Genomic DNA, 27,741 nt, shown 5'->3' with positions numbered 1-27,741 from the left:
CAATACTTTTAAACCATAACTTTTAAACCATAAGAATCGTAGCTCGAAAGAAAGAGAGAGAGAGAAAGGGATGCGTTAGGCAGAATTTCTAGTAGAGTCTAAGTATTTTGTTATATCTCCTGATTTAAAAGAGAATCATTTTCTAAATTTCTAAATATCTTTTTTAAAAAGTAAATTATTTTAAATATATGTCATTACTTTGCGATGTCAAAATTTTAAATAACCATAACTTTTAAAAATTAATCAATAACTTTCTTCCGACGTTAAAATTAGGAGAATTAAAAAAATCCTAACCTGACAGTATAACTAATTATATTTAATCATTTTCATTTATCTACTTATAAGTCTTTGCCTTTGCCGGTAAATTTAGGATTGGGGTGAAAAAGTTGGTTGTATAACTTACTTTTCTAACTGACCAACCAATTAAAATTAATATATAAAAAATCTTCAAATAAAAAACAAATTCTTTGAAACTGTAGGCAACATCTTTACACACATATTATTATTAAGTTACTGCCATATTTTTAAAACCTTCTTTACTATTATTTACTATTAATAACGTTTGTTTAAAATATTACTTCCGTTTCTGCGCGCATAAATTTTATACCGGAACTGTGAAAAGGTGTATTAGATTAAATCATAATGTAATATACAGTTATCTGGTTAGTAATCATATTATTAAAAAAAGTACTTGTATTTGAAACTAAACTTGTATGCAATAATCTGAACAAGTGTTACATTTTTGAATGAATCTAATGTATGCAAAAAAAGCTTGTTTCAAATTAATGTAGTTTTAATTAGAAGGCCGAATCTTTTTGCGTCTATTTTGTTTCCAAATTTAGGAAATCTATTTTGTTTCCAAATTTAGGAAATCCGGTATCTTCAGCTTTCTGAAACTATTTTTTCTAAAAATATACACCTTATGCACCAAGTTCTTATATAACTCTACATTATGGTACAACTAAGCATTTGAAACTTTTGGAATGTACTTCTTAAATCCTTTAAAAAATATTCCATATTTGTTAGTTTGGCATTTTTAAATTATAACTTCTGTTCTGCTTTCGCTTTTTACTTCGGTTTTTTTTAATTTATGCTTTTGCTTTACTTCAAAATAAGTTACAATACCATTTAGAGTATTAAGTGCCTGTCGTATAAAAATTGTTTTACATGCTTTTTTTAATTCCTTTTTTTTTACAAACTTGATTTAAAAAATATACAGCATATATTTGCATTTTCTTTTCACCAGCATAGTTTTATCTAACGTTGCTATAGCATCAAACTTGTTTTTTCTCTTTTCTATTACATTTCAATATTCTTCGTGTTCGTGAGAAGATTTATGGTGTGTTTTAGGGAACTTTATTTGTTCATTTTTTATTGCTAAGGAATTTTATTATCTTCTGAGTAGCTGTTAGAAAACCTTATGCAAGGACTATGCATACATCCGGTATCATGGTAATGTCGTTTTCTATTGCTTCCGCGTTTGGTTTTGGTAGTGGTAGGTTTGCGTTTGTTGGCGTATGTTATGTTTTCATATAAATGTTATAGAATAGACGTTAGTTTAGTATTTCTTCTATTCTGTCGTCTAGCATTACTTTGTTCTCAGTTCGCTCCGCGTGTTTAACATACGCTCGTATTTGTATATCTTTGCAAGCGTTTTCATGCCTGTTGTGGTGATGTGATTGTGGCAGTGAGAATCTAGGACATGTTGTCGGTTTTTTATCAGTCTTTTGGCTGCGAACCTCGCCTGAATTGTTTTAAGTTTTGTTTAGATATCAGTTAGACTTCAGCCTCGCTTCTTTTCTGGTTATTGCAGTTGCTTCCTACTTATTCTGGTTTTTCTGTTGTCCCACAAGTAATCGTGCGTTATTTTTTCTATCATCGTTTGTCTAGCAACTGAAGTATTTGCGCGGTATGCCACATTCCACTCATCAAGAACGTGTTAAAGACCAGCACCTTACCCTTCAGGCTCAGCATGCGAGAAGTTTTGGTGTTTTTGTACTTTTCAGGATTTCATCTTGTCCAGTTTAATCTACTTCTTCGTTTTTGTATTTGTCTATTCTCCTTGATAAACTTAACTGTTCCTTTTTCATTTTTTAGTTGCGTTATGGTGTGGCTTACTGTTTTTGTTTCTCTATAGAATGGAAGAGCTTTGTGCTCGGTTCAAATTTGTTATTTCATTCCATTTTGTTCTTACCCATGTTCCTTCATCTGTCCTTTTTTATACTTCTTTCCGTTTTTCCGTATTTAGTTGTCTTCTGTTTTAAATTTAGTTTTAGTTCATTGATTTCCCACCATCTGTGATGGCAATTAAGTGTGTTTTTATGATTTTCTGCTTTTCCTTTTTTTTTTGTGGTTGTGATCAGCGTTACTTATTCGGTGTTTTGAAGTAGGTTGTTATTCATAATCCACCAGCCAATCCCTCGTGTTTTTCTGTTAAAAGTAATTGTAATTTGTGGAGTGCTGAAATGGTCTGCCATTTTTATTGGGATCAGTGTTAAGTCTGTTAGGCTTTTAAGCTTGTTATCTTATGCTTTTGCTAATGGAGATCCTTCTTAATCTTGTTACAGTCGTCGATTTTTGTTGCAGGTGAGTGTATTGTTGGGTCAATAGGATTTGCTTTCAGAAGTTGCTTTCAGAAGTTGCTTTCAGAAGTTGCTTTCAAAAATTTAAGTGAATCTAGGGAGGCGGTTTGTGAGCGATTGTTGCGGGTTATCCAGTCTTGTTGACTTTTTATCATTTTAAAGTCGTCAGCTAGCATGTGGATGTTTTCTGGTACCGTCCTGTTTTTCAGCGCATTACATTGTCACGTCCGTAGCTGTTCTCTCTATTTTTCTCTTTTTGTTTTTCTCCTGATCGGCCGTATACCTTTATAAGGGTAATGTGTGTCCACTTGCATTTCCATCTAATATTTCGTAGTTTCCGTTTTAATCCTTTATGGAGCTGTTTGTTTTCACGTATTTTTCTCTAAAAATATCGCTGCGCCACCGGTGTTTTCTTCTGCTTAGGAGAAAAGTATTTTTCCAGGTCAGAGCATTTCTGCTTCATTGTATTGTTCCGGGCTAACAATTGTTCCTGTAATAATATGATACCGTTATCTAAGTTCCATATGTTGTTTAGGTTTTGCCTCCGTCTCTGTCTATTTCTTAATCATTTTGCCTTCATCGATATGATTTTAGTAGTCAATTTTTGTATTTGGTTCTATTTTTGTCTGTGAGTTTATTGTCAAGATTTTTGACATAGGTCTATAGATGCTTCCCTTTTTGTTTGTTTGGGTTTGGTTCGTGCATTTTTCGGTTTTCTTTATCTTGGTCGTTTTTCTTTCTCGTATTCGTTATGCGGTTGCGTGTTGTGGTCCGTAAATAGCGGTAGGTTTTACAATATTGCTGTGCTTGCCACTCTCAGAGGTGTGTGTGTCTTGGTTTTAGTTGTAAGTATTTTTGTTTTTGTTGGGAGGGATAGTTGTGGTTTTTTTTTAAGTTGTAAAATTGTGGATTGTTGGGGGACCATTGTTTTGCTTTTGTTTCTGATTTTTATCTGTTTATTTCTCTCGGTTTCTGTTGCCTGAGTGTTTATCTCTTCCAAATGTGGTTCGCGTCGGTTTGTTTCTTCAACAGCTGCGTATTTGTTTGGTGGTGTTTCTTCTTTGTCTAGCTACGTGCCGTCAGATTCCGTGTATGATGTTTCTAGGTCTTATAGTTATACCTCGGTTTGTTGTGGCTTCTGTTTTGCATTACTTTTTTTCGCTCTTCTTATAGCTGAAAAATGACTGCAACTTACTTATGTTTGTTTAAATAAGGTTACCTGTGATACAACTTTAAAATCACCTATAACCCTCTTTTAATACCTCAAAATCTGCAAATTTAAAAAATCAGGTTAAAGAGTTTTCTTACATACATATTTAGATATCGATGAGTGTTCTGCATTAACGTACAACTGTTTTCCAAACAGCAGATGCATTAACAATGATGGTAGCTATTATTGTGCTTGCAATACATTTTGGAAGCTTGCTGATGATAGTCAAAGCTGTGTTGGTAGGTTTAAATGTTTAATGTTAAAGGATATTCCAATTTAATTAACAAATATTCTTAATTATTATTTTTTTAATCTTACGAAATTTTCACCATCTATTTATTTCTAAATAAAAAGTTTTATTTCAGTAGAAAAGTATTTAACACCAAAACTGTATAAAGATTTTGATTGATTCTAGATTAATATGTTAACTGTTTGAAAACTGAGCTAATTTTTAGCTGAGTCATTGATTAATGCAGGGAATCTGGCATTTTAAGAGATTAAGCTTTTTCAAGTTAGAACAAAAATAAAAAATTTCAACTGGTATTGATGATTTTGACACACAAATACATGATGATAATATATATTATAGATTTGAATTCCGAAAATGGACACTGTGTAAAATTTAATTGTAACCCCAACTGGTTTAGTGGTTGCACAATAACTTTGAGTGAAAAAAGAAGCCGACGTTGTCACGTTAGTGTTACTATGATAAGCTTTTCAAAATTTTGCTTAGCTCTGCTTTCATCATGTACAAACTACATTCATTTGTTACTTGATATTATGTATACAAATACTTTACATATCAATAAGGCGTTCTTTAAACTAAAAACCGGTAATTAAAAATTGTCTTTTGATGATAAATTCAGAGTGAGTTTAGTTTTATAAAGTTCAATACGATGAAAAATAGTTATAAGTTTTATTTAAATTTTACAGTTCAAACAGTCCTAAGTGCAGATAGTTTGACAGCCAAAAACAACAGTGGTTGTGAAATCAAGGTCTATGCTGATAAAGCAAATGTGTCAAACTTTTTCATATAAAGCAAGTTTTTGAGGAGAGTTTTGAAAATAGATTGTCTTTTTCAAGGTTAGCACCTTAAAGGAGACTATATCTATTTTCATCATCACCATATAGGTGACAAAACTAGTCTTAAACAAAGTGCTTATTTTTGATGATATTTATTGAATTGATTTGCATATGAGGAGAAATCTAGACTACCAACTCTCGTAGTTATGAAAAAGAAATATCACAGTTAAGAATTCAAGTAGTGGTCTCTTAAATAGTCAATATATAGAAGAACTGAAAAACTAGCTCTAAAGAAGCTCTGTTTACCTGAAAATTTAATTCAGTTTTTGATCTTTTTCCACCCGAATGCAGAAAAATTCATAAGTTTTTCTTAGAATCTACTTTTTCTTGCTAGTAAAAAAAATTTACAAAAAGGAACATACATGGGTAGCTAAGAAAAGGAACGGGTAAAACGGTAAGAACAAAAAAGAAGAATCTGCAACCCGAAGAAAATCGAAGATAATAAACCAGATAGAGAATTGATACTGATGTCTACTAGTACTGCAGCTGCTGAATTATTCTCAAATACAGAAACCACAGGCTTCATTAAGACTTTTTGGATACGGTGGTGTACTTTTCTCAATTTATTCTTCTTTTACACAGCTAAGAGAGGAATCAATTTGATTTCATTAACGATAACTTATAAAGAGGAAAAGCAGTTCCTACTTCGAGCTGTACAAGTGCATAAACTGTTTTAATAATTTAAGTTGATAAACCTTAGTGCAAACTTGACACGGATTAAATGAGTTTATATTGTAAAAACTGAAAATAAGTTTTAAGACCACCTACCACTCTACCACCCTACCACCCTACTGCATACATCATAAAAGCAAAAGAAGGTGGCTCTGAAAACTATTCATACTGTCACAGATGATAATAACTAATTCTTTGATTAATCTGATTTGTTATGCTTTAAAACTGTTACTCATTACAAAACAGTCAAAATAGTTACACGAAGAGCGAAGCGAAAAATTGTTCATACTACGAGACTCTGCAAGGGTTCAATTTGAAATATTCTTAAACTTCAAACCCTCTTTTTGTAATCTATAATGTTAACAGAAACTTCTATCATATTTAGTACAAATCTAATGGTTATCATAAAACTTATGTTAATGTAATAGTAACAGTGCATTAAAAAAACAATAAGAGCTCTATAAATATGGTGAACTAAAAAATTGATTTTTTTTAAAATGCTGAATAGCACTTCACCACATTTTACCGAAAAAATGGATCTTAGGTGTGAGCGCTGTTAAATAACTAGCCGAGTTACAAATACCTAGTTCAGAGAAAATTTTTCGAAGAAAAACTTCTGACACCAAAAAAACATAAAACAGGAGTTCTTCCTTTCTTATAATTTTTTACTGTTAAAATTTAGCTTCTTGAACAAAAGTTTTAAATTTAACATAGGTTTTACAAGTCCTTTAAAAGGTAATTGTAAAAATCAAGAATTTATTTCAATTTGTAATGATATTTCAATGAATCTTGTCTAGATAAGATTTTAGAAAACTTATTGTTTAAGAAAAAATGATAAATATTTTTTAAAATAGTTCACCAGCCATAAAAGTCTGATAAAAGTCAGATCTAATTCAGTTTTTTAATTTCATTGATTTTTTGATGAATGTGAGATAATTGAAACACAAGGCAGACACCTTGTACATTAATGAAAAAAAAAACAAACCACAATTAAAGTTTAAATTTGGAATCGCAATAACAATTAAAAACACAATTATAATTACATTGATGAATTTAAAGCTCTAAGCTAACAAATAAAAAAAAAAGTTGACTAGACTGGAACAACACGTTTTCTTTCTTTTTAAACCTCTTTTCATCTTAAGGAGAATGTACGGTAAGACAAAATAGATTTCAGAACATTTCATGACTTTCTTTAACATTTATTAAGATCACAACACTTTTTTAATGATTATTAAGCACGTAAAATTAGTATAGTAATTTCAAACTTCAATTCTGAAATCAATATGTCTATATTTAAATCCTCATTTTCATCAGTTGATTCTAGCTGCTTTTGAAAACAATTGTGGTTCATGTTTGAGATGGAACTTTCCTGAGACTGAAGTAAAAAAACTTTGATTTAAGTGAAAGAGATCAGATGAATCTAAGTTTTTCAGAAAATAATCTTCATTCGGAAATAAACATGTGGTAAGAGCTTGAAAAAGAATTGAGATCATCAATACATAGACTTTTCCCTACAACTAGATTTTAATTCGATGCAATTTTCGAAACTAATTTAGAAAGTTATTTGAAACTTTAATATTGGTCTTATTTACAAACATGCAGTTTAACAGGAAATAATTGTCTGAACTTCATTTGGTTGTACTCTGTTTTATCTGCTACTTTCAGTTTTCTAAATTTTAATAGACATAAATGAGTGTATTGATGGAACACACAACTGTTATGGAGATAAAATACACTGCACAAATACGATTGGAGGTTACAATTGCTCTTGTGATAACGAGTGTTGGGTTTTAAGGTCAGACATTCAAGGCAAAAGATGTGAAGGTATGCTCGAGAATCTTCAATAATTGTTATTGCTGTTGCAAATAATTATAAAAGCTGATAATTTTATAGGTACTAAAAGTCCTTATATGAGATGCAATAACTTAATAACTAACTCAATAAGAAAACGTTTAATATAAAGAGTATAAGAAATAGTTAATTCAAAACTTATTAAAGCGCATTAAAATTTCGTAATTTTAGAAAGGATGACTAAAGATTGCAAGCCGTATCTAAATGTAAATTTCACCGGATCATTTGATGGGTTGAATTTAATTTTAAATATTTTGCTCGGTTATTTTTGTTTTTTATGTGTACAAGGATGTTTTTAGCAAGTGCTTTTCTGTTTTTTAGTCAAATCATTCGCTTTGTTCTGGTATATTGAGTTAAAAAACAGTGTTAACTTTTTGGATCAGTATCATTTGCAACTTTAATTTCATTTTAAGGTTGCAGATGTAGTAAGATAATAAAATAATATATAATAAAAAAAAGATTGGGGAAAAATGATTTACTAATTTACGTTTGTTATTTAGCTTTAACATCTAGGAGTTTATTCTAAAAAATACATTTAAAAAAAAATTTAGAAAACTGTTGGCATTACACTTGGAAATGCATCATTTAAATGACTCTTTGGTATATGCTCATAATGTCATGTTTGAATACTTTTTGCCTTCTTATATTGCACTGTCCTCTGAAAGTATCAATCAAGGATTTACTGGCCTTAAACAGGGCAAGTTAAAGTACATAGTAAGCATTATTTAAATTTTTTTATTGAGGACCATGGGTAGGTTGGAGAAAAGAGATCTTGTATTTATTGTCAAGTAATTATGTTTTTAATCAAATAGCTTACAGGAGCGTTCACTTTTAACAGCAGTATTATTCACAGCATCAATTCTACAACTCTTACCACAAGCTGTTCCGCACAAGTCTTTACCATACTAATTCCACTAATAGTGACTTTCCAAAATTTGGAAGGAAGAACGTGGGTTTTGTATAAAAAATATCAAAACAAAATAAGTTTTTCTTGTTCTAAATCTCCAAAGATTGCTAAAGATGCAAATGCACTTCCAGGTTGTTATTTTCAGCATTACACAGTAACATAAAGATTTTCTCCTCACTAAATTTTTTTTTTAATGCCTTTCAAATCATTTTCTGTTTGTAAATTGGTCTGGAAATTAACAGCTTATTGTTTATCAATTTATTTATTGGTTCAGAAAGTTATGGTCGGGGTATTTATTGGGATGAAACCAACTCACTTGTCTATGTTTGTATGAACCAGCATGTCATTAGGTAACTTTCTTACATTTTGATTTTATTAAGTTACAGTTGTACAATGCAAATAATATTTACTTTTAATTTTGTTTCTGCTAACGGGTGTTCAATAAAAATCCGTGAAATGTGGAGAACTAAATATGTTTAAATACAAGTTTTTTATTTGCAGCATATTCCTATTTTAATACAACTTTAGTTCTATATAATAAGACATGTACCAGAAAAAATCTGCGCGGACATTACAAAGGATATTCATCTAATTATTGTATTTCGATATTGAATGTTATGTATATTTTGAAAGTACATATACTAATATTTTTAAATTTCACTTAAGAAAGTTTGTGAAGTTTTGTACGTGAGAACGCAAGCACTTTGCGTTTTACACTCGACATCAGCTTTGGCACAGTCTTCGGCTGGACTTTCTTGATAGCTCTCATCCATTTATTTTTGAAGTCTTTAATGTGTTTGGCTTCTTTTACATTTAACCTTAGTTTTCTTTTGACAAGAGCCCAATATCTTTCGATAGGACGTAGCTCGGGACAATTTGGTGGATCGCAGAGTTTTTCAACGAAATCTACTTTATGTTCTCTAAGCCAGTTTAAAGTTGTCCCAGAGTAGTGACATGATGCTAAATTGGGCCAAAATAACGGGTTACCTGTGTGTGTTCTTAAAAACGGAAAAAGACGTTTCTTAAGGCATTCTTTTATGTATATTTTGGTGTTAATTGTTCCCGTAGTCACAAAACAAGAGCTTCTTTCACCACATTCACAAATTGCTTGCCAAACTAAGAATTTTTTAGCGAATTTTTGCATTCCAATGCATTTATATTTGGAATTCATTTTCTTGCGAATAATTGCTGAATAATATTGGTGTCCTGGAAGAGATTGGAAATATGCAGCACAATAAGTTTCATCGTCAATAATCAAACAAGATTTTTTAGCACATAATTTTTTATAGAGCAGCTTTGAACATCGAGTTGCGACATTTTCTTGCTTTTCTTCACGTCGAGGAGCTTTTTTCTTTTTACAAGATTTATAACCACAATTTCTCTTTACTGTTTGTATAGTGGAGGAACTTGTCTTAAATTTATTCGCTAATGTTCGAACAGAAATCTCTGGTTTTCTATCTAAGGCATCTTTTACCTTTTTACCAAGATCTCGTCTAACAAAACATTTTTTTTTCCACTTCCTGATTTTCTTATGATTGTACCAATGTCCTTAAATCGTTTCACAACGCTCTGCACTGTTCTCAAAGCAATCTGCAGCTCTTTAGAAATTGTTTTGTTTGATACACCAGGATTATCAACGAGAAAATGCAAAATTTTTTCTCGCTTTTTATCTTGATTTGGTGACATTTCAATTAAAGCTAATTGTTTTAATAACAGAGTTGTTTAAATTTTGAACAACGTTAATACAATCACATTTTAAAACAGTTAGCTATTTTAAATGATGTACGGTTTCCGTCAACACCACATCAGAACACGCGCAGATTTTTTCTGGTACATGTCTTATACTTTACATAAATATTACGCATTGTTTTAAAATTGAACTCGAAGCAAGAAATGTTTTCATCCAACAGTGAACTGAGAACAAGCAAAACCAAAAGATTTCATCCAACAGTGAACTGATAACAAGCGAAACCAAGTTTGCATCTCCTGGAATCGCTTGTATTGAGATCTTCAAGGAAGTTTGCGCATAATTAATAGCTAGCCTCACTTAACTTTTGCACACTTCACAATTAAGAATTTGAATTTTCTACTCGAGCGATGCTGCATAAACTTCTTCCAGAATTAAATGTCGACACACTGTTACGTTTAAATAGATGACTCTTGTGTGGCTGTGTTGTTCAGACAAAGGAACGTCAAAGCCCTATTTCGTCGCGAGCTGTCATCCGGTAAACCAGTTCATGTAATTAAAGGAGTTTATCAAAAAGCAATTTTTCCTTTCATTGAAGATTATCACACTAATGGGTATGTCTTAATCTGGCCTGACCTAACCTCATCTCATTACGCCAAAAAGATGATATCATTATTTGAAGCAAGAAGTATCAAACGTGTGTCCTAAAATAAGCTCTTAAGAGTGTAGCTTAGTCGAAGTTTCTGCAGCAATTTGAAATGAAAATTTAAGAACTGGAAACCAAAAGGCCTAAACCAACTTCTGTAAGAAAATCAATAATGAGCTCACAAGAGTTAATCGAATTGGAATAATCAGTACTGAAGATAAAAATTATTGAAGGAAATAAACAACTTAATAATTGATTTGAAAGTATTTTGCTTTCATTTGTTGATATTATGGATGTTATGAGCCACTCAACTTTTCACGGATTTTTATTTAACACCAGTTACTTCAAATGGCTTTTTTTTCGTATTGAACTTTATATAACCTTTCTTAAATATTTACGAATGTGATTTATGTTAGTACTCGAGTAAATATTAAAAAATTATGTGATTTATGTTATTGTACCCTAGTAACTATTTAAAATAACTATCATGCCTATGGTTATTATTTCCATGTTCAGATAAATCAGAAATTCATCACATTTTTAAGAAAGTAACTTTAAAAGTTTATTGTTTTTTTGTTCATTTTTTTGAATACTTGCTAAGGAAGATTTTATTTAAGCCTTCGCTATGATAATATTGTTCTTAAAGAAACCGAAAACTAAAGGTTACCACGGAATTTTATATTTTTAGGCTGTGCCGAGCATGTTGAACTTCTTTCGAAGACACAAGATAACTGTCATTAAAGATTCTATCTTTACCAAAACATTATCTTTTTATAAAGGGAAACTGTCTTTATCTTGCTGTCAATAAAGTTTGGCTTTAGGTGTAATACTGGATTAAATTTCTGGGCTGCATATGAAACTTCTTTCGCAGAGAAAAACACGAAGGTGACGTCTTAAGAGCAGTTTTAATAGCTGTAATAAAAGTGGATTTACTACCTGAAATGTTATCTTCTCTTTGACGAGAATAAGAAGTCTTAGAAAGCTGTGCACACGGTTTTTGTTCAAAACTGGATTCTAATAACCAAGGGTTGATTGGAAAATTTTTTTAAAGTTATTGTAGAGGCAGATTAGATATGTAATGGTTGGCGATGTGTATTATTAATGCTAAGTACGTGAATGAATATAAAAGTTACAACAGAATTTTAAACTTTGAGACTTGCCTTAGCATATAAAGCTTCTTTTGAGAACGGAACATAGCTTGCTTTGAAGATTCCATTTTTAACGAAACGTTACCTTTTGATAAACGTAAACTGCCTTCCTCTTGCAGTCAATAAAGTTTGACTTTAGGTTTAAGATTGGGTAAAAATTCTGGGTTTCAATAACATGTATCACAGTGAAAAACATGAAGGTAACGCCTTTGGAGCAATCTTAAATAGCTGTAATAAAACTGGACTTCCTATCTGAATTGTTATCTTATCTGTGACGCGATGAAAAAGTTTAAGAAAGTTACACACCCTACTTTTAATCATATTTGGATCGAAGTATTCCACTGTTAGTTTGAAAGTTTGTTAAAAGTTATAGTAAAGGCAGATTGATTATGTAATGGTGTGCAATGTGTTATCAACGCCCTGGAGGGGTGCTAAGATATTCTTTTTTTTTATGTATTCTTAGGTGTCTAATATCCAAGTATAAATGAGCAAAATGTAAATACCAATTATCTTCAAGAAGTAGTTTAAGACATACATTGCTATCTAACAATATCTTTTGCTACCTAAAGCAACTTTAACCAATAATTTTTGTAAAAGTTAATTTGCTCACAATTTAAGTTTCTGATTTATCTGAACTTGTTTATTTTTCTTGGGCATGCAAGCTATTGTTACCATGACAATACCAGAGGTAAAATACCATAGACCTAAGATCTTAAATTTCTTATCAATATTTTCATTAGTACTGAAACAGCATGTTACCGTTCAAATGATGACGGACAGATATGGACAGGTGGGTTTATTATTTAGTTAAATCGGAATCCCAAAACTTTATCAAGATTTAATTTGGAATGAAGGAAAACCTAAACGTAAGTTTGTGAAAACAATAACACTTTAAATCAAATTTTTTTAGATTTAGATGTACGATTGGGATCAGTTCTTGGACACCATTTGTTAACCAATGAATTGTATGCAATACATCGTAACCAAAAAACATATTTGGTGTTCCGTAAAGACTCTCAACAGTGGTTCTCTTTAACCAATGAGCAGTTTTTTAAAAATGTATCAAGGTACATTAATTATAATGCTTGGCAGAACTTGGAAGGAGATGAGGATCAAACATTCACTCTGGGTTCAAAGCAATGGATGGGTAATATTTTCTACTTGAGAAAGTGCATTTTAATCAAAAAAAGTTAAAATAATTTTCTAAGCACTCTTCAAGTATTTAACTGAAGTTAAGATAAATATATATGAAGTTGAAGATAAATATTTTAATGAATATAAATATATAACTTTCTTGTAACTTGCTATTATAAAAAAAGAAGGCTAACTTTTAGCATCTGTGTATTGTCGTAATTAGACATAAATAAATGTTTTGTTTTTATTTTTTTATTTAGGCAATGTAGATGGTTTATTCTTTTGGAACACAGGAAATGGAACATGGTTAAAAAGAGTAAATTGGTGTTGATATGAAAAGTCTTCCATCCTTTTTGAGGGTAAATTAAATAAATTAAAGTGACCAGTTAACGAAAATGGTTGCAGCAGAAAAACTTTTGACTAAAGTTCTAATAAGAGAAAAAATCTGAAAACATTCATTTAGGTGTTTATTTCAATGACATTATTTGAGTTTTTTCTCTTTCTTACTGGAACTGTTCCCCTCAAACCATGTAAGAAATAATCACTAAAGTCGCATTCGCGGATTGGGCATTTATAACGTATATGACGTTCTTTTGTAAAAAGGACTTTGTTAATAGCAATATGAAATGCAAATAAATATTTACAAATTGTTTGATATTGTCACTGCAGCGTTATCTTTCTAGTAACAGTTTAAAAACTAAAAACTAATTAGACAATATTATTTGAAACCAATCATACGGTTAGCTTGCAGTCACAAGTCTCAATTACTTAGCAAAAAGCTGACAGATTTTAAAGCTATGTGTCTTTTGTCAGAGGGTTAAATGAAGTATTAATTATGGAAAAATAATTTTGATCATGATTTATGTATATGCTAATTGCAATACAATTTAAATGTCGAAGCTCTCTATATGATTATATATTTTAATTTAATTAAAGTAAACTTGCTGAAATAATTCACATCTTAATCATAAGTATTTTGTTTGGCTGTTCTTAGCCGCAATCTTTTCCAGCATTCGAGTGTTCTTGAATTTACTAAAATCTGCGTGACATCAAAACTCTTCTAGTTTTAGGCGTCTAAAAATACCCTTTTGATGTAATCTCAGTCGAAAGAATCCCAAAGATGTTCTTAATAGAATACAAATAGAGATATTGAGTTGGCGAGTCAAGTTTGCTTTACTTTTCTTGTAACCATTTTTATTAACTCATTTGGAGCGTTTTGGATAATTACCCTCTTGAATGTTGTATCTTTGTTCTAGCCTAAGCTTTTCTTGCAGAATCTTGGAGTTTTCTTAAAACATTTTCTGCACTCTTCTAAATTCTCTAATCAATGATAAAATTAGTTTTAAAATCGGTAAACTACAAGCGAAGTAAGATAAGGAATGCACATTGACCATATTAAATTTGAAGGTATTAATACGGAATTTATAAAATGGCGTATAAATTTTGAATAGGAACAAGTTTTCTTCTTTTTCTTAGTAATAATTTACAATTTTGGAGCAAAAACCCAACCATATTGGGTTTTTGCTGGGTTTTTGGGTTGTTAGGTTTTTGGGTTTTTACTACAACAAAATCTCTAGTTTGGTACAAATCTTCAGTGAAAAGATTGAAACTATTTATAGGTATTTAAATGCTATTTTTTATTATTGCAGCTATGTTGTCTTATACAGTAGCTTTGTAAGTAATTAGATTGCATTTTTTTCAAATATAAAAATAATTTTAAATAGTGATATTATTACAAACTTTTAGTTAAATATAAAATAAAAGTAGATAACATGTCCTTCAACTTGCCAAAGTATCATACAGGAGGAAGGATTAAAGCTACTGAGTAGAATCAAGTGACCATATTACATGATCAACCAAATAGAGTATATGCAATTATTGCAAAGAGAGCATACTCAAAAGAATAGAGTAAAGAGAAAAATTAGCACTTCCATTTTCATTATTCTGCACTTATCCATTTGGATAAATGCAGAAAAATGCAAAAAGGAAGTGCTAATGATTCTACTGAATTATTTAGCTTTATATCAGCTTTAGAGTCAAGGCCATCTACATCTGCAGCATCAAATAACACTAATCAGTCATAAGTTGATGAGTAAGTTCGTTTAAGCTTTTTTTAATAATGCAACTTTTTCCTCAATTTTTCATTCAACTCCAAGGAAGGTGTAACAACAACTATATATTTCTAAACTTATTCTTACAACTGCAAGTTTTCAGAATGATGATCTGAATTTTGAAAAAAAAAAAAAGTTAAATCTGGATTCGAACTACCGAATTGAAAACAGATGTCTTAGGAAATTTAAATTTAATTCTTCGGAAAGTTAAATAAACAAATAATCGATTCAATGAAAAATGGTTAGAGTACTGTCTGCAATGATCCTACAATTGCTTATAGTATCCATAATGGACGTAAACCTTCTCTCATTTCTTCAGTTGATGCTGGAAGCCATTCAAAATCAGCTGTTTATTGCACTCAGGCCGCTATTGATGCAATCAAAAGAAACCTTCAATAAAGATGTGATTGAAATAACTTTTATATTTAAAGTGTATGTTTATACATATTGTATGCATCTGTGTATGTTTATGTGTGTGTGTATATGTATGTGAATGTGTATGTGTGTGTGTGTCTATATATATATATATATATATATATATATATATATATATATATATATATATATATATATATATATATATATATATATATATATATATATATATATATATTTACATGTATATATATAATCCCATTTAGTTTACTGGATCCTGGAGTGTCAGATGAGGAAAAGACTGAAATCGCTGAAAGAGTCCTGATGATAAATGATTCAAAGGAAAAGGACCCTCTGTCATTTATGTATAAGAAGGTTAATGTATCAGGTTTCATTGACAAAGAAGAAGAGAGCCCCAGCTTTTCTGAGTTTGTTGATTCAGAATCCATTTTGATATTTAACATCTTAAAATTGGATAGCCAGTAGCTTGAATGGATGATGATTCCACCTAGTATGTGGAACAGATTGTCTGACTACACAAAGTTCAAGGAAAATGTTAATATGTTGTAGAATTAGTGGTTAAAATATGTCTTGCATAATATATAAATAAAATTAAACATATAATTTGTACTTTATAACCGATTTTGGATTTTTGTTGGTCTAATTAGGTGTGAAAAGGGTTCGGATATCAATTTAGACCCGTTTCATAATGATTAGATCAGTATTTTGTTTGATTTTGTCAACCACGTCAAGCCGCATAAAAATGGGTAAATTGTGTCAACTGCGTATCTTTGAACTCACTTGAAACCTAATTAATTGTTTTATTTAAACTGTTCCTAATTTTTTTCTAACTAATTAGGGTTAATAATACATGGTTCAACATAAGACTAGCCTGTATTTTTGAAACTGTGACTACACAAGCACTATAAAAATAGGCTTTTTTCATCCAAAAATAATGATTTTAGAAACTTAATGTGGCTTGTGTAGTCACAAAAATAAAGTTAGAACTCTAAAACTTTACAGATCTCATTTTCTCACATATACGCAGCAAAAAAATGCAAGGAGCAGTCAAAATAAAATGTGACCCTGAAAACGGGACACTCTAATATATATATATATATATATATATAATTTCCATCATTTGTTTACAATAAAATTTTAAAAAACGCATTTTTAACAGAAGGCTTTGATAATAATTTTGTATAGGCCTATTCAAAGTTTGAATTCATTTAAATTAACTTATAAGGAGAAAACTAGTAAAAAAAAAAAAAATTATACTTTCATCTCAATGTCTAAATAGAGATATCTTTTGCAAGCTGAAATCCCAAGCTGATAGCATATGGTTGCTCTGTTCATTTTATAAGTTTTATTAAAAAGGATGTCTCTTCGAAATCCGTGATAAAGAATATTGTAGAAATTCATAAATATTTTCCTAATCATCACCAAACACATCTATCTACCAAATTATAGATTGTTATTAATTACTGATCATATTTTGTGATACAATGGTATGAAATTAAAGAGCTGTGTTAATGATATAAACCTATGAATGAATATTGCAAAATTTAACGTTTGATTGTTAAATTTTTTTAAACAACTATACTATTGGGATGTTTATATTATAGGGAAATAGGGAAATAGAGAAAAAGCTATACTATAAGGAAACAGAAGGCTTCAGCCACCCAATGGTTCTCCAAATTAGATTGTATAAAAAAATACATACCTAATCACTCCCTGTATGTTCCAACAATTGGAAGATTAATTGAAAATCAGTCAATATAGAGAGAAACAATTAATTTAAAAGCACAATTGAGAAATATTGGAGCTGCATTAGATAAGGTTTATAACGAAGTTTATTTAGTTAGTCGGTGGATGTATTAAATTTGATTATAGTAAATATATTAAAACTACAAATTTCTGGCACCATTAACTTTATTAACAGGCAGACCATAAAACATAATCTGAAGCAGTTTAGATTTGGCAAAGCCTCATACATGATAAAAAATTAGCTCTGTGCTAAGTTGAACCTTTAATGAAGTTTAAGAAAGCAATCATTTCATGTCATTTTATGGTTAATTTAACAGATCCAAGATGTGAAAGTAGTACTATAAAAGAGTAAAATAAATAAATAAATAAATAAATAAAATATTGAATATGATCAAATTTAAACAAATAACAGAGTTCTTATAGATTAAATTTACATTTAAGTTTACTACTCTTATACCCTTACTTATGTAATAATATATTCAATATTTACCTAGTAATAACATGGAATAGAAGTCAAGAAGAAGCTGAGGAATGGTTGAATGAATTCTATCCTGAACTTATGCCTGGCTACTAGCCTTTAAACTATGCCTGGCTACTAGCCTTTAAACTAAAAGATGCTAATTTTTTTCCAAAATTTATTTAATGATATTGTAAAAAGCACAAGATCAGTAACAATTTGGTAGAAAATTATTGAAATAAAGGAGTCTAAGTCTTCAAAACTACCTAAAAATATTTCAAGGTTTTTACGGGAGTTACACACTTGTCCAGCTAGTTCTCGATTCATTGAAAGATTTTTCTTATACTTTTGCATTACTTAGAGCAAAACTAGAAATTGTTTGGGAAGAGAAAAAGCTGAAATGCTTATACGAATTTACAAACATTTATGATCAAGATCCACAATTGCTGATAACAAAATCGTTTGATGAATTGGTTTTAAATTTTTAAGTTTGAATAGTGCTCAGCCTCATAGGACACAACAAAAAATGAGCAAAGTATCCAAGAAGAGATGGTGAATGACTCAAACTTGGCGAAATTAGGCCCATATTTTGAAGCTTTGTATGAACATTGAGCCAAAAAGGGGGGTTTTGTTGCCTATTCCGGTACTTCTTTTCAAAATATGAAATTGGATTATGTAATTGTTGCATCAATTTGTCCTTTTGTTTTCACTTGTTTTGTGGATTCAAGTGGGTTATTCCATGAAGTTTTTACAGTATGCATGGGAAAATAAACAATTTGAGTAATTTTTTTTATCCTTAGGTTTCTATATTTTATGTATGATTAGGATAATTAATTTATGACTTTTAATGAATAAATATTGCCGGTGGGTACATGACTGCTTTGTAAATCACAGAAGGGAAATCAAGTGATGTTATCTGTAAATTTTATCTCAGCCAATTTTATGTTAGATATTGGTGCATAAAGTAATTTCATTGTTTTCTATAACCATTTATATTTTAGTTTATCAATCAAGTTACGTACTTTAATGAATCATTTAACTTAATTATTCATAAAAGCACATGCATATTCAGACTACTATATACACAAAATCTAACACTAATATTCAACTAAAACCTGTTCTAAAAATGTATTTCTAACTAAAACATTATCCAGTCATGTACTTATAAAAATCTTTTTAAATAATTACAAGTTGTAGTTGTTTATACTGCTTTAATTGTTTTTAATTCATTTAGTGTGGATTTGGAAAATATACCGTTAAATTATAATAATAACATGGTTATTAACCAGCATTCGAGTCATTTCAATATTTGAGATTATTACTAATTTGTTTGAGATTGTACTAAATAGCTTTTTAACATTTTTAATACATTTTTTGCACATGCCAGTCACTTTCATTTGGGAATAATTTGCAAATCACCATTGTCTTATATTCACAGAATGTTTTAAGAGGATTTTCTTTACCCTACTAACACATATGCATGAGATTAATCGATGTTTGACATTTCGTGTTGATATTAACTTTCTTAGACATCGATGATGTCAACCATTTTAGACAGTTTTTTTTCAAACAGCAAATGCATTAACACAGATTGATGCTATATATGTTCATGAGAGTAGAAGTTGTTAGTAAGTTTAAGCTTTTTCTTGTATTACTTAAATGTAGTGTAATGTAAAAATCAATTTAGTTACACTGTTTTTTATAAATACTCTATTATTTGCTAAAATGTTACAAGAGTATCAACTTTGATGATAAGATGCTTTAATCTGATAACTTTCTGTTTTTCTATTTTTAAGTTTTTCTTTTGTTAATGAATCCACTAAAGCAATTCATAATTGCCTTGGAGATAAATTAAATTGGATTGATACAATAGGGGGTAAAAATTGCTCTTGTTATAGTGACTGTTACGTTTTAAGATCTGACATTCAAGAAAAAATATGAGAAGGTGTGCAAGAAAATATTTGATAGCTTTTTCTTGCTGCATTTGTAAAGGATGATTAAATACTTCTTAATCGCGCTAAAACCAATTGTCAAACTATTTACTGATTCATTGAGTAAATAAAATCACATTTTAATTTTCAAATGCATTAAATAATTTTGTTGTTGAAAAGATAACCATAAAATTTAACTGCAAACCGATTTTAAATGTGAGTTTTTGTGGATCACTCGAGGGTAAAAAACTAGGTCTTTCCAACATTTTACTTTGCTAAGTTTTGTCATCTTCGCTATTTTTTTATATATAAAACTTTTTAAAGAAACTGTATTTGCAATTATGAGTTTATGCCAATTGAATGAGAGGTTGTTTTATATTAAGTTTTCAAATCTTTTCTTTTTTTTTCTTCTTCTCATAGAAGGCTATGAGTTACTAAAAAAACACGAGAAACTCGCACACTTCATACCTTAGGGAACTTTTTCAGCAATCGGCTTTTGAAAAAAAAAAAAACAAAACGAAAACAAAGAAAAGAAAAACAAGTGATAAAAAAAACAAGATTGAGTTTTTAAGAAAAATAAGTCTTTAGCAATATTTAAGGCTTTACAGTTCTTAAAAACGCGAGCTTTAAAAACAAAACAAAACTAACATTCACAACGAAGTAAGTTAAAAAAGACACCAGAGAAAAAAGGAACAATTTAAAAAAAAAATAATCCCAGTAATATATGCAAAGTCCAAAAACATAACGGCAATAACAATAATGATTGAATCCAACAACAGTTGCAATATCCTACAATCTATGTTCATCAATACGTCCTAAATTTTTAAAACTAATCCATTCAAGATTTCCCTCTCCATTCCTCTTCTCTCTTTTTTTTAACAAAATGATCTACATTGCTCTTGAAAAATTTTGAAAGTACTTTGCAAAATTTAATGAATTTTTTCAACTTTATATGTCCGTACTTAACTTAAACAGTTCTTAATTGAAACAAATCATTTCGCATAGGCATCATTGAATTTTTATTTCAATGACAAAAAACTTTCGATCCTATTTTTAGAATGAGAGATAACTTAGGATACCTTTTTTATTATCGTATGTGCAACATTTTTTTAATGATATTTGTTTAATCAATCGTTAATTCTTTTTTGTTTTAATTTAAAGATATAAATTTGGTATTTAAAATGACAATTTTAAAACTTTAAAAAAATTGCAAGATGATGAATATCGAGTAATCACTCTAGGATCAAAGCAGTGGATGAGTAATATTTTGTACTTACAAACACCTATATTAATCAATCGAATTTTAAATGTAATGTAGAATTGAATAATTACTAAATTTGATGTAATTTTTTTGTTTTTAGTTTCTTAACTATTGATACAAGTGAGTTTTACCAATTTTCGATAGTGGAATTATTCAAACTATTAAAAAACTTAATTTCGGAAATGATATAATTTCTGGCTTATTCTTTCGAATGGCATCAAATGAGACATGGTTTCAAAGAGTAAAGTGGTAACAAACGTTATTAACCAGTGTATGTAAATAAAGTTACTTTTTTGCGCGTTTATTGTATAAATATTTTAAAAAGCATTTCAGAATAAAAATATTTGAGCTAATGGTTAAATATTAATATCAATATATATTATTATTTTAGTTATTCATCCAATTTTTAAGAGAAGAAAATATAGTATTAATTAAATACTCTCATTACATCACATTCCTGTTGAATAATTGAAGAAAAATTAAAAGTTTATGTAGACATAAAAAAATTTAGTTTCGTAACTTAATGAACATCGCAGATCGTTTATTAATAGGAATGCTAAATTAGTTCATATAATATCATATGCGCCCCCGTTACATTCTTTGCTAAGATAACGCACAAAATATATACGGTAATCAAACACCTACTAAAGATTGTTTCTATACTTATTCATGTTTGGCATAAAACAATAGATAATTAGAAAATCGCTCAAATATCTTTGTGAAAACTTTAAATAAACAAAATCCAGAAGATTCTGAATAAAAATGAAGTTTCGTATTGTTGTTATCTTGGTAAGAAAGTTTTCCTTTTTTCGTTTTTTTTTTAATAGCGTCATACAAGTTAAAACGGGTTCACCTAGAATAATATATAGCGTTACTTTAGTTGAGAGTCGCATTTACATGGAATAAGTTTGTGGAAAATAAAGGCAAATTTGGTTGATAACTTACCATATACAATGATATTGTCTAAAAAATTTTGTCTTTCAAGCGACAGGTTGATCAGAGCAGTGGCAAAGAACCTTGTAGAAGAACGTCAATTAATTCCTAGAAGGCCAACTTTTTAGAATTAAATTGTTTTTCTGCTAAAAGATTGTCCGATTTGCAGACAATATGGTAGCCAGTTGGGGCTAGGACTGATGAATATGATAGATGATGAAGAAGTTCTAAGTTTAACTCCTGTAGTTTTACCGCAGTAATTTGTGCAGTGTGTGATCTAAAGTTATCATGTAATTAGAGATCAATCAATCTGTTTACCAATTTAGACTACTTTTCTTGAAGTTTTGGATCATTTCGTCCATTTTGTTTCAGTATACTTGTATGGTGATTGATAAACCAAACCTCATGAAATCATAATAGATTACACCCGCGCTATATTACCAAACACTGACCGTCAGCTTCTTCATGTTTGTCGCAGCAGAACGTGTATAAATGCCGTATTAGATCCATTTTTCATCTCATATGACACATGACAATTTGATTAAAAAACGAATTAGATTTGATTCTAGGCTACCGCATAGCTCTTTTGTGAGGTAAGAAATACCTGTATGAAATTTGGCGAACAAATTTGAGACAGTCTGCTGCCGTATAACACTAGACCTAAATATGCTATCAAAGTTTCGCGTTGTCTGCAGTGCAAATTTTCCACGAAAAAACTCAAAATAGTTCATAAAAGCGCGAATTACCGACTTCCATTTTCAACAAAATTAGTTTTTGAAGAAAAAAGGTTTTTTTAATGTTCGTGTTTTTAAAGCGATTTCTTTGAACAGCCGATTTAACTTTTCAAAAAAAAAAAAAAAAAATCAGAACTATAAAATATTTAAGCAATTATCAAATAAGTAAACCATTGAAATTGGCAAGAGTTTGAACTGAAATTTCCATCATTTCCTTAGAGTTTTATTTGAAAAATAAAACAAAAAACAGATGAATCAAATTTAAGGTCAATTAAAGCAAATGCACGCTGTCGTGCAAAAGTTTCTGGACAGTTAAACACACAGTATTAAATTGAAAAAAAATATGTATATATATATAAATAAATTATTATGAGATTAGAAAAGCAATCATTAAAAAAAGGCTTTTCATTTTGAAAAGCTTATACTTAGAAATAATCTCAGTTCAGTCGCATTACTTTAAATATTTCTTTTGCTATCCAAACCTAATTGAAACCTAGTTTAACTTAGTAAAGTTCTATTAAATTATTGCATTATATTTTAAATTTGCATGAAATCTGAATAATCCATTTTTCCCCTATTTGTTTTTCTTTTTTCGAATTTAAATTCAAAGAAAAAATTTTTGTTAAAATGTATTATTATATTGTTGATTATTTGTATTACTTATCATTTTATTTTAAAAAAATGAAAAAAAAAAAGTGAACAAAGGTTAAGTAATATTATATAATTTTTATTAATTATATTAAGTTATTATATTAAATAATAATTTTACATTAAACAATAATATTTTATTAAACAATAAAAATTTTTTTGCTTCACTGTGAAGCTATTTCCCCAAATTCAATTTTAGATCAATTATCGGGCTTTTGGTCCATTAAAGATAAAAAAAAAATATCATATAAATCTCTAAACTCCTAAATATGCTACAGAAAAATAAAAACTGTGTCTTACCCTATTTTACCTATACACATTTTGTTAAGTCGTTTCAATATTTTTCTTCAGATTTCATTTTCATTATGCAGCTACAAATAAATATTTTCAATTGTTTAAAAATTTCTCATAGTAACTAAAAAATAGTTGGTCCAGTAATAAACGTTTCTAAATTTGGAAAAAAATTAAGTAGTTACAGTAATCACTGTTTAGCTCTAAAAATGTACCTAGCATCAGAAGAAAAATAATGAAACAATTTTATTCACATTTATGTTAAGTCAAAGATTATTTTTACTGACTGACTTCAATCAAAAAGTTATATAAAAGAAATTTTACTAGCTTTAATTTTTAACAGTTATTATATTTTTATAGTTTTTATTATAACGGTCCAACTGAGTCTTCGCCAAGGTGGGCCAGCACTAAGGCCGGCCCTGCTTTTTAACTGCTGAATAAAACTTTTCCTTCCTGTAGAACTGATAAAAAGAACTTTCTGAATGGTGAGAAATATGGTAAATCTTTGGCTAACATTTCTTTTAGTTGCTGAAATCCTACCCTAGGTATAAACGTGCAAATTTAATGTACATCTCTCTGTAGCATAATTTCTTCGTTTGAAATGTCGAGCATCTCAGCCGTTATAGTTCCGCATTTAAGTTTAACCTAATATACAACAAACTTTATAGAGTGAAATTGTGAAAACTTTACAATACTCTTTTGCTAGTTATTAACAAAGTAACTCGCTGAAGTCAGAAAAAGACTTCTATGAAGTATTTGATTTATCTAGGGTGGATATAGAACATTACTAAACGTGTAATTTCTACTAATCTGCATGCTATTAGCCATTATAATACTAACGTACTTGAATATACTTGAATATACTTGAAGTTTCTTTTTAGGCATCATTTTTTATGCTGTGGTCTAATGGTGAAAGCGTGACACGCTGTAAGTTTTAAAATCTGGCATTATGATTTATAAATAAAGCAAAGAAAATTAGTTGATTTCTTTTGTAAACATAGGTAAAATGTTTAGAAAACATTTTACAAGGATGAATTTGATTATTATTATTATCAAAGTTTTATTAATCAAAGAAGGGCATTATTAACTTAAATATTAGCTGCGAAATTCCATTCATGCATCCTTGATTTCTTCTTGATTTATATATTGCTCATTATGTTTTATGTTTTGATTAAAATGCTTTGTTTAAAAATAGTCCGTTATTCGTTAAATGATTTTCAAGCACTATTTAAGCCAATCAAATAATTCCCTTAAGAATCCTCCTCTTTAGGATTACATTTTATCGACTAACTTTTATAACTTAAGTTAGCATCGAGTCTTTACTAAAAATAAATTAAAGCTCATTTTGCTAAGCCTCAGGTCAATATTTCTTGATTATGACAAGATATTGTTTTTTTGTGTTGCTATATTCATAGATACTCGTAGGTTATTCCGTGAAATATTTTTCCACATGACGGCGAACATAAAAAATTTGAGAAGTAGTTTAGTAGCTCTTCCTAACACCACTTGGTATTGGGAAACCATTACTTTATTTAATACCCAATTTAACATGGCTAACTATTCCCAGTGGGTTCATGTGAGGTTTCAGCCTAACCGTTTAATGAAGGCAATAAATTAGTTAAAAGAAACAATTAAATTAAAGAAATAAATTAATTAAAAGAAACAAAAACTTTTTCTTAGTTTATTTTTGCACAGATATTTAATATTTTAAAAATGATTTCACATGTAGATATCCTAGCATGCAAACTTCTCCCATTCCTTTGAAAGCAAATTAGAGTTATTACATTCTAACAGCTAGTGGCATAGAACCAGGACTATTAACATTCATTTAAATGTATAATGTTAATGATCCTGGTTTTATTTCATTGGCTGTTAGAATGGCCAGCAAATCATTTTTTGTACTTATACCAAGTTACTTATTAAAATTTTTAACTATGTTTTAAAATAAGTATTTTAATAAATATGTATTTTAATGAATTGTTTAACTTAATTATTCATAAAAATACATGTAAATTAAGTAGTACTATATACACAGAATGTGTCACTCATATTCATTGAAGATATATAGAGTTATTTTTTATTTTTAAGAAATGTGTTCACACCTTTGCAACTCTACTAAACTTGAAGAGTGTGTATATGTAAATAAGAAATTTGCAGCCTGCACTTGTGAAGATGGTTATTCTGTAATCAAAGATATGTGTCAATTACAAGTTAAGGTAATTTTAGTTTGGTTTATTAGTAAAGGTTAGTTTATGCTCAGTATTCATTTTCCAACTAAAACTTCTTTCAGTAATGTGCTTCTAAAAATCATTACACATTATCACATAAAGATTACCAACTTTTTATTGTTTAAATAGTATTAAACTTGCATGGCAATGGCAAAATAAAAATATTAATCTTAATTGTAATATTACAGTAGTTAGTAAACTTTTATGATTTAAATAAAAAAGTTTTTCAAGTAATATTAAACAAAGAACTTAAAATGTTAGTATGTTCTTTAAAACACTTTATTACTTTTATTGGAAATAGTATAATTTGAATTACAATTTGATTAATATGAGTATATTAATATGAGTTCTTAACAGTAAAAATTATTACTTACACTACTACTCAAAAGTTTTAGATCAAATTTGAAAAACATTGTTTTTCTCAATTTTCAAAAAAAAAAAAAAAGTAGTAACCATGTGGATATCCTCTCAACCAGCATTTGAATTATTTCAATTTTGAGATTAATCTAAACTTGTTTGAAATTGTTTTATATAGCTTTCTTTCTTGTTAAATGCATTTTTTACTTGCCGATGAATTTCATACAAGAGTAATTTGCAAACCACTATTGTTCTTTGTAGTTTTCTATTCTTTGTAATTTTTGTTAGGGTGATGTCATTTAACACGGCTGTTACATTTATCATTGTAATTACGGACCATAAAGTTTCTTATAAAATTCTGTAATAGTACGCGTGTTAATATGGCCGCTTCTTTATGTTAAGAAATACGCAGTGGCTACGGTACCGGCTGCTGGATCTTTAGCTCTGGCAGCTAGAGTACCGGCTGGTCTGGGTTCTAGCTAATGACGATGACGTAACTTTTAGTTGGTTTACTTAACATCCGCAATTAGAAACTGGTAGTTAACATCCGCAATTAGAAACTGATATTATTTATTTTGATGAAAATGGATATTGGAAATCTGTTTAATTGTTTTAATAATCCTTAATAAATATTAAAAAAAATTTAATATATATTTTTATGCGTTCTTAATTTATTAAAACTGATATATTATATTTTAGTTATTTGTTAAGCTTTACTTGGAATATTTTACTTGTTAAATTTTACTTATTAAACGTTAAAACCAGCAGCCGGTTTCTTAGCCATTGATGATTTCAAACCGGCTTCTGATTCAGTAAAATTTAGTGACAAATAATCAACTTATACCCCATTCACACCAACAAAACCGAGTTTTAATAACACTCGCTTTTAAAACGGGGTTCAGTTGAAACCTTTTTCAACTATTATCCTTGTCACACCAGAATAAATCTGGTTCATTTTTACGAAACCGAATAAAACTTACATTTGCTAGCTCAAGCAAAAATTTTTTTATACAATACTTCGGTCACGTCTACTTTGAAATATTTTTTAAAAACAAAAACAAAATGGAAAGTTTACGAAATCAAGAGATATCGATTTTCCTAACTAAAGTTAATGTTCTGCAGTATTGCAGAAGACGACGCCATAGAAGTTACTTTCATTTGGAATTGATAAATCAAATTTTATTCAGCTATATCTCAAGACCTCGGTTTGTTTGGAAGAAATCGAGATCTCAGCAGTTTTATTTTGATAACATGAATAAGTATTGGTCAGAATCTGACTGGGTTGCAAATACCAGAATGACAAAAGAAGCATTTCTATACTTATGTTCAGAATTAACAATATATGTAAAAACAAAAGACACTAACTATAGAAAGAGTGTTTCAGTTGAGCAGAAAGTTGCAGTAACTTTGTATTTTTTTTCTGGGTCTTCTGACATTCGAACCATAAGCAACCTTTTTGGTCTGGGTCGTTCAACAGTATGTGAAATAATTCACTTGGTAACAAATGCAATTGTTGATAACTTACTACACAAATATATATATTTACCTCGAGAAGCAGAGGTAAAAGAAATAATGAAACAATTTGAAGAGATTTCGAGCTTTCCACTTGTTGTTGGTGCAGTTGATGGGTGCCATATTAGAATAAAAGCACCGAAAGAGAATCCAGAGGATTACATTAATCGTAAAGATTATCATTCGATTATTCTTCAAGGTTTTGTTGACAGCAGA

At 29.3% G+C, this 27,741-nt stretch overlaps 1 protein-coding gene, 1 long non-coding RNA gene and 1 pseudogene across 14 annotated transcripts in view; all 3 read left to right on the top strand.

The window, feature by feature from the left end:
• LOC149887337 (uncharacterized) overlaps window positions 1-27,741 on the top strand; it is a 154,478-nt gene that overhangs the window by 10,983 nt on the left and 115,754 nt on the right. For 2 of the 13 annotated variants that reach the window (XM_090090075.1, XM_090090078.1), the window contains 9 exons: window positions 3,903-4,031; window positions 7,231-7,371; window positions 7,570-7,630; window positions 7,950-8,112; window positions 8,211-8,436; window positions 8,580-8,655; window positions 12,527-12,576; window positions 12,697-12,933; window positions 13,181-13,570. In XM_090090075.1, coding sequence (XP_089946201.1) covers window positions 3,903-4,031; window positions 7,231-7,371; window positions 7,570-7,630; window positions 7,950-8,112; window positions 8,211-8,436; window positions 8,580-8,655; window positions 12,527-12,576; window positions 12,697-12,933; window positions 13,181-13,251 — 1,154 coding nt within the window. In that variant the 3' untranslated portion in view covers window positions 13,252-13,570. Of the gene's footprint in view, window positions 1-3,902; window positions 4,032-7,230; window positions 7,372-7,569; window positions 7,631-7,949; window positions 8,113-8,210; window positions 8,437-8,579; window positions 8,656-11,326; window positions 12,577-12,696; window positions 12,934-13,180; window positions 13,571-15,672; window positions 16,026-27,741 lie in introns of those variants that run through there. The other 11 variants (XR_016453242.1, XM_090090076.1, XR_016453241.1 and 8 more) reach the window with 11 other exon arrangements.
• LOC149887343 (uncharacterized) lies at window positions 14,897-18,096 on the top strand (annotated as a pseudogene).
• On the top strand, window positions 21,420-26,434 carry LOC149887342 (uncharacterized). The gene is made up of 4 exons (XR_016453255.1): window positions 21,420-21,611; window positions 24,310-24,355; window positions 25,517-25,644; window positions 26,302-26,434. It is a non-coding gene; the product is annotated as an uncharacterized LOC149887342 (long non-coding RNA).

The sequence above is a fragment of the Hydra viridissima genome, unplaced genomic scaffold (genome assembly GCF_058129835.1).
Source record: "Hydra viridissima isolate aposymbiotic clone 2 unplaced genomic scaffold, HvirCarnegie_v1 scaffold_6, whole genome shotgun sequence".
Lineage (NCBI taxonomy): Eukaryota > Metazoa > Cnidaria > Hydrozoa > Anthoathecata > Hydridae > Hydra > Hydra viridissima.
This window is presented reverse-complemented; position numbering and strand designations above follow the sequence as displayed.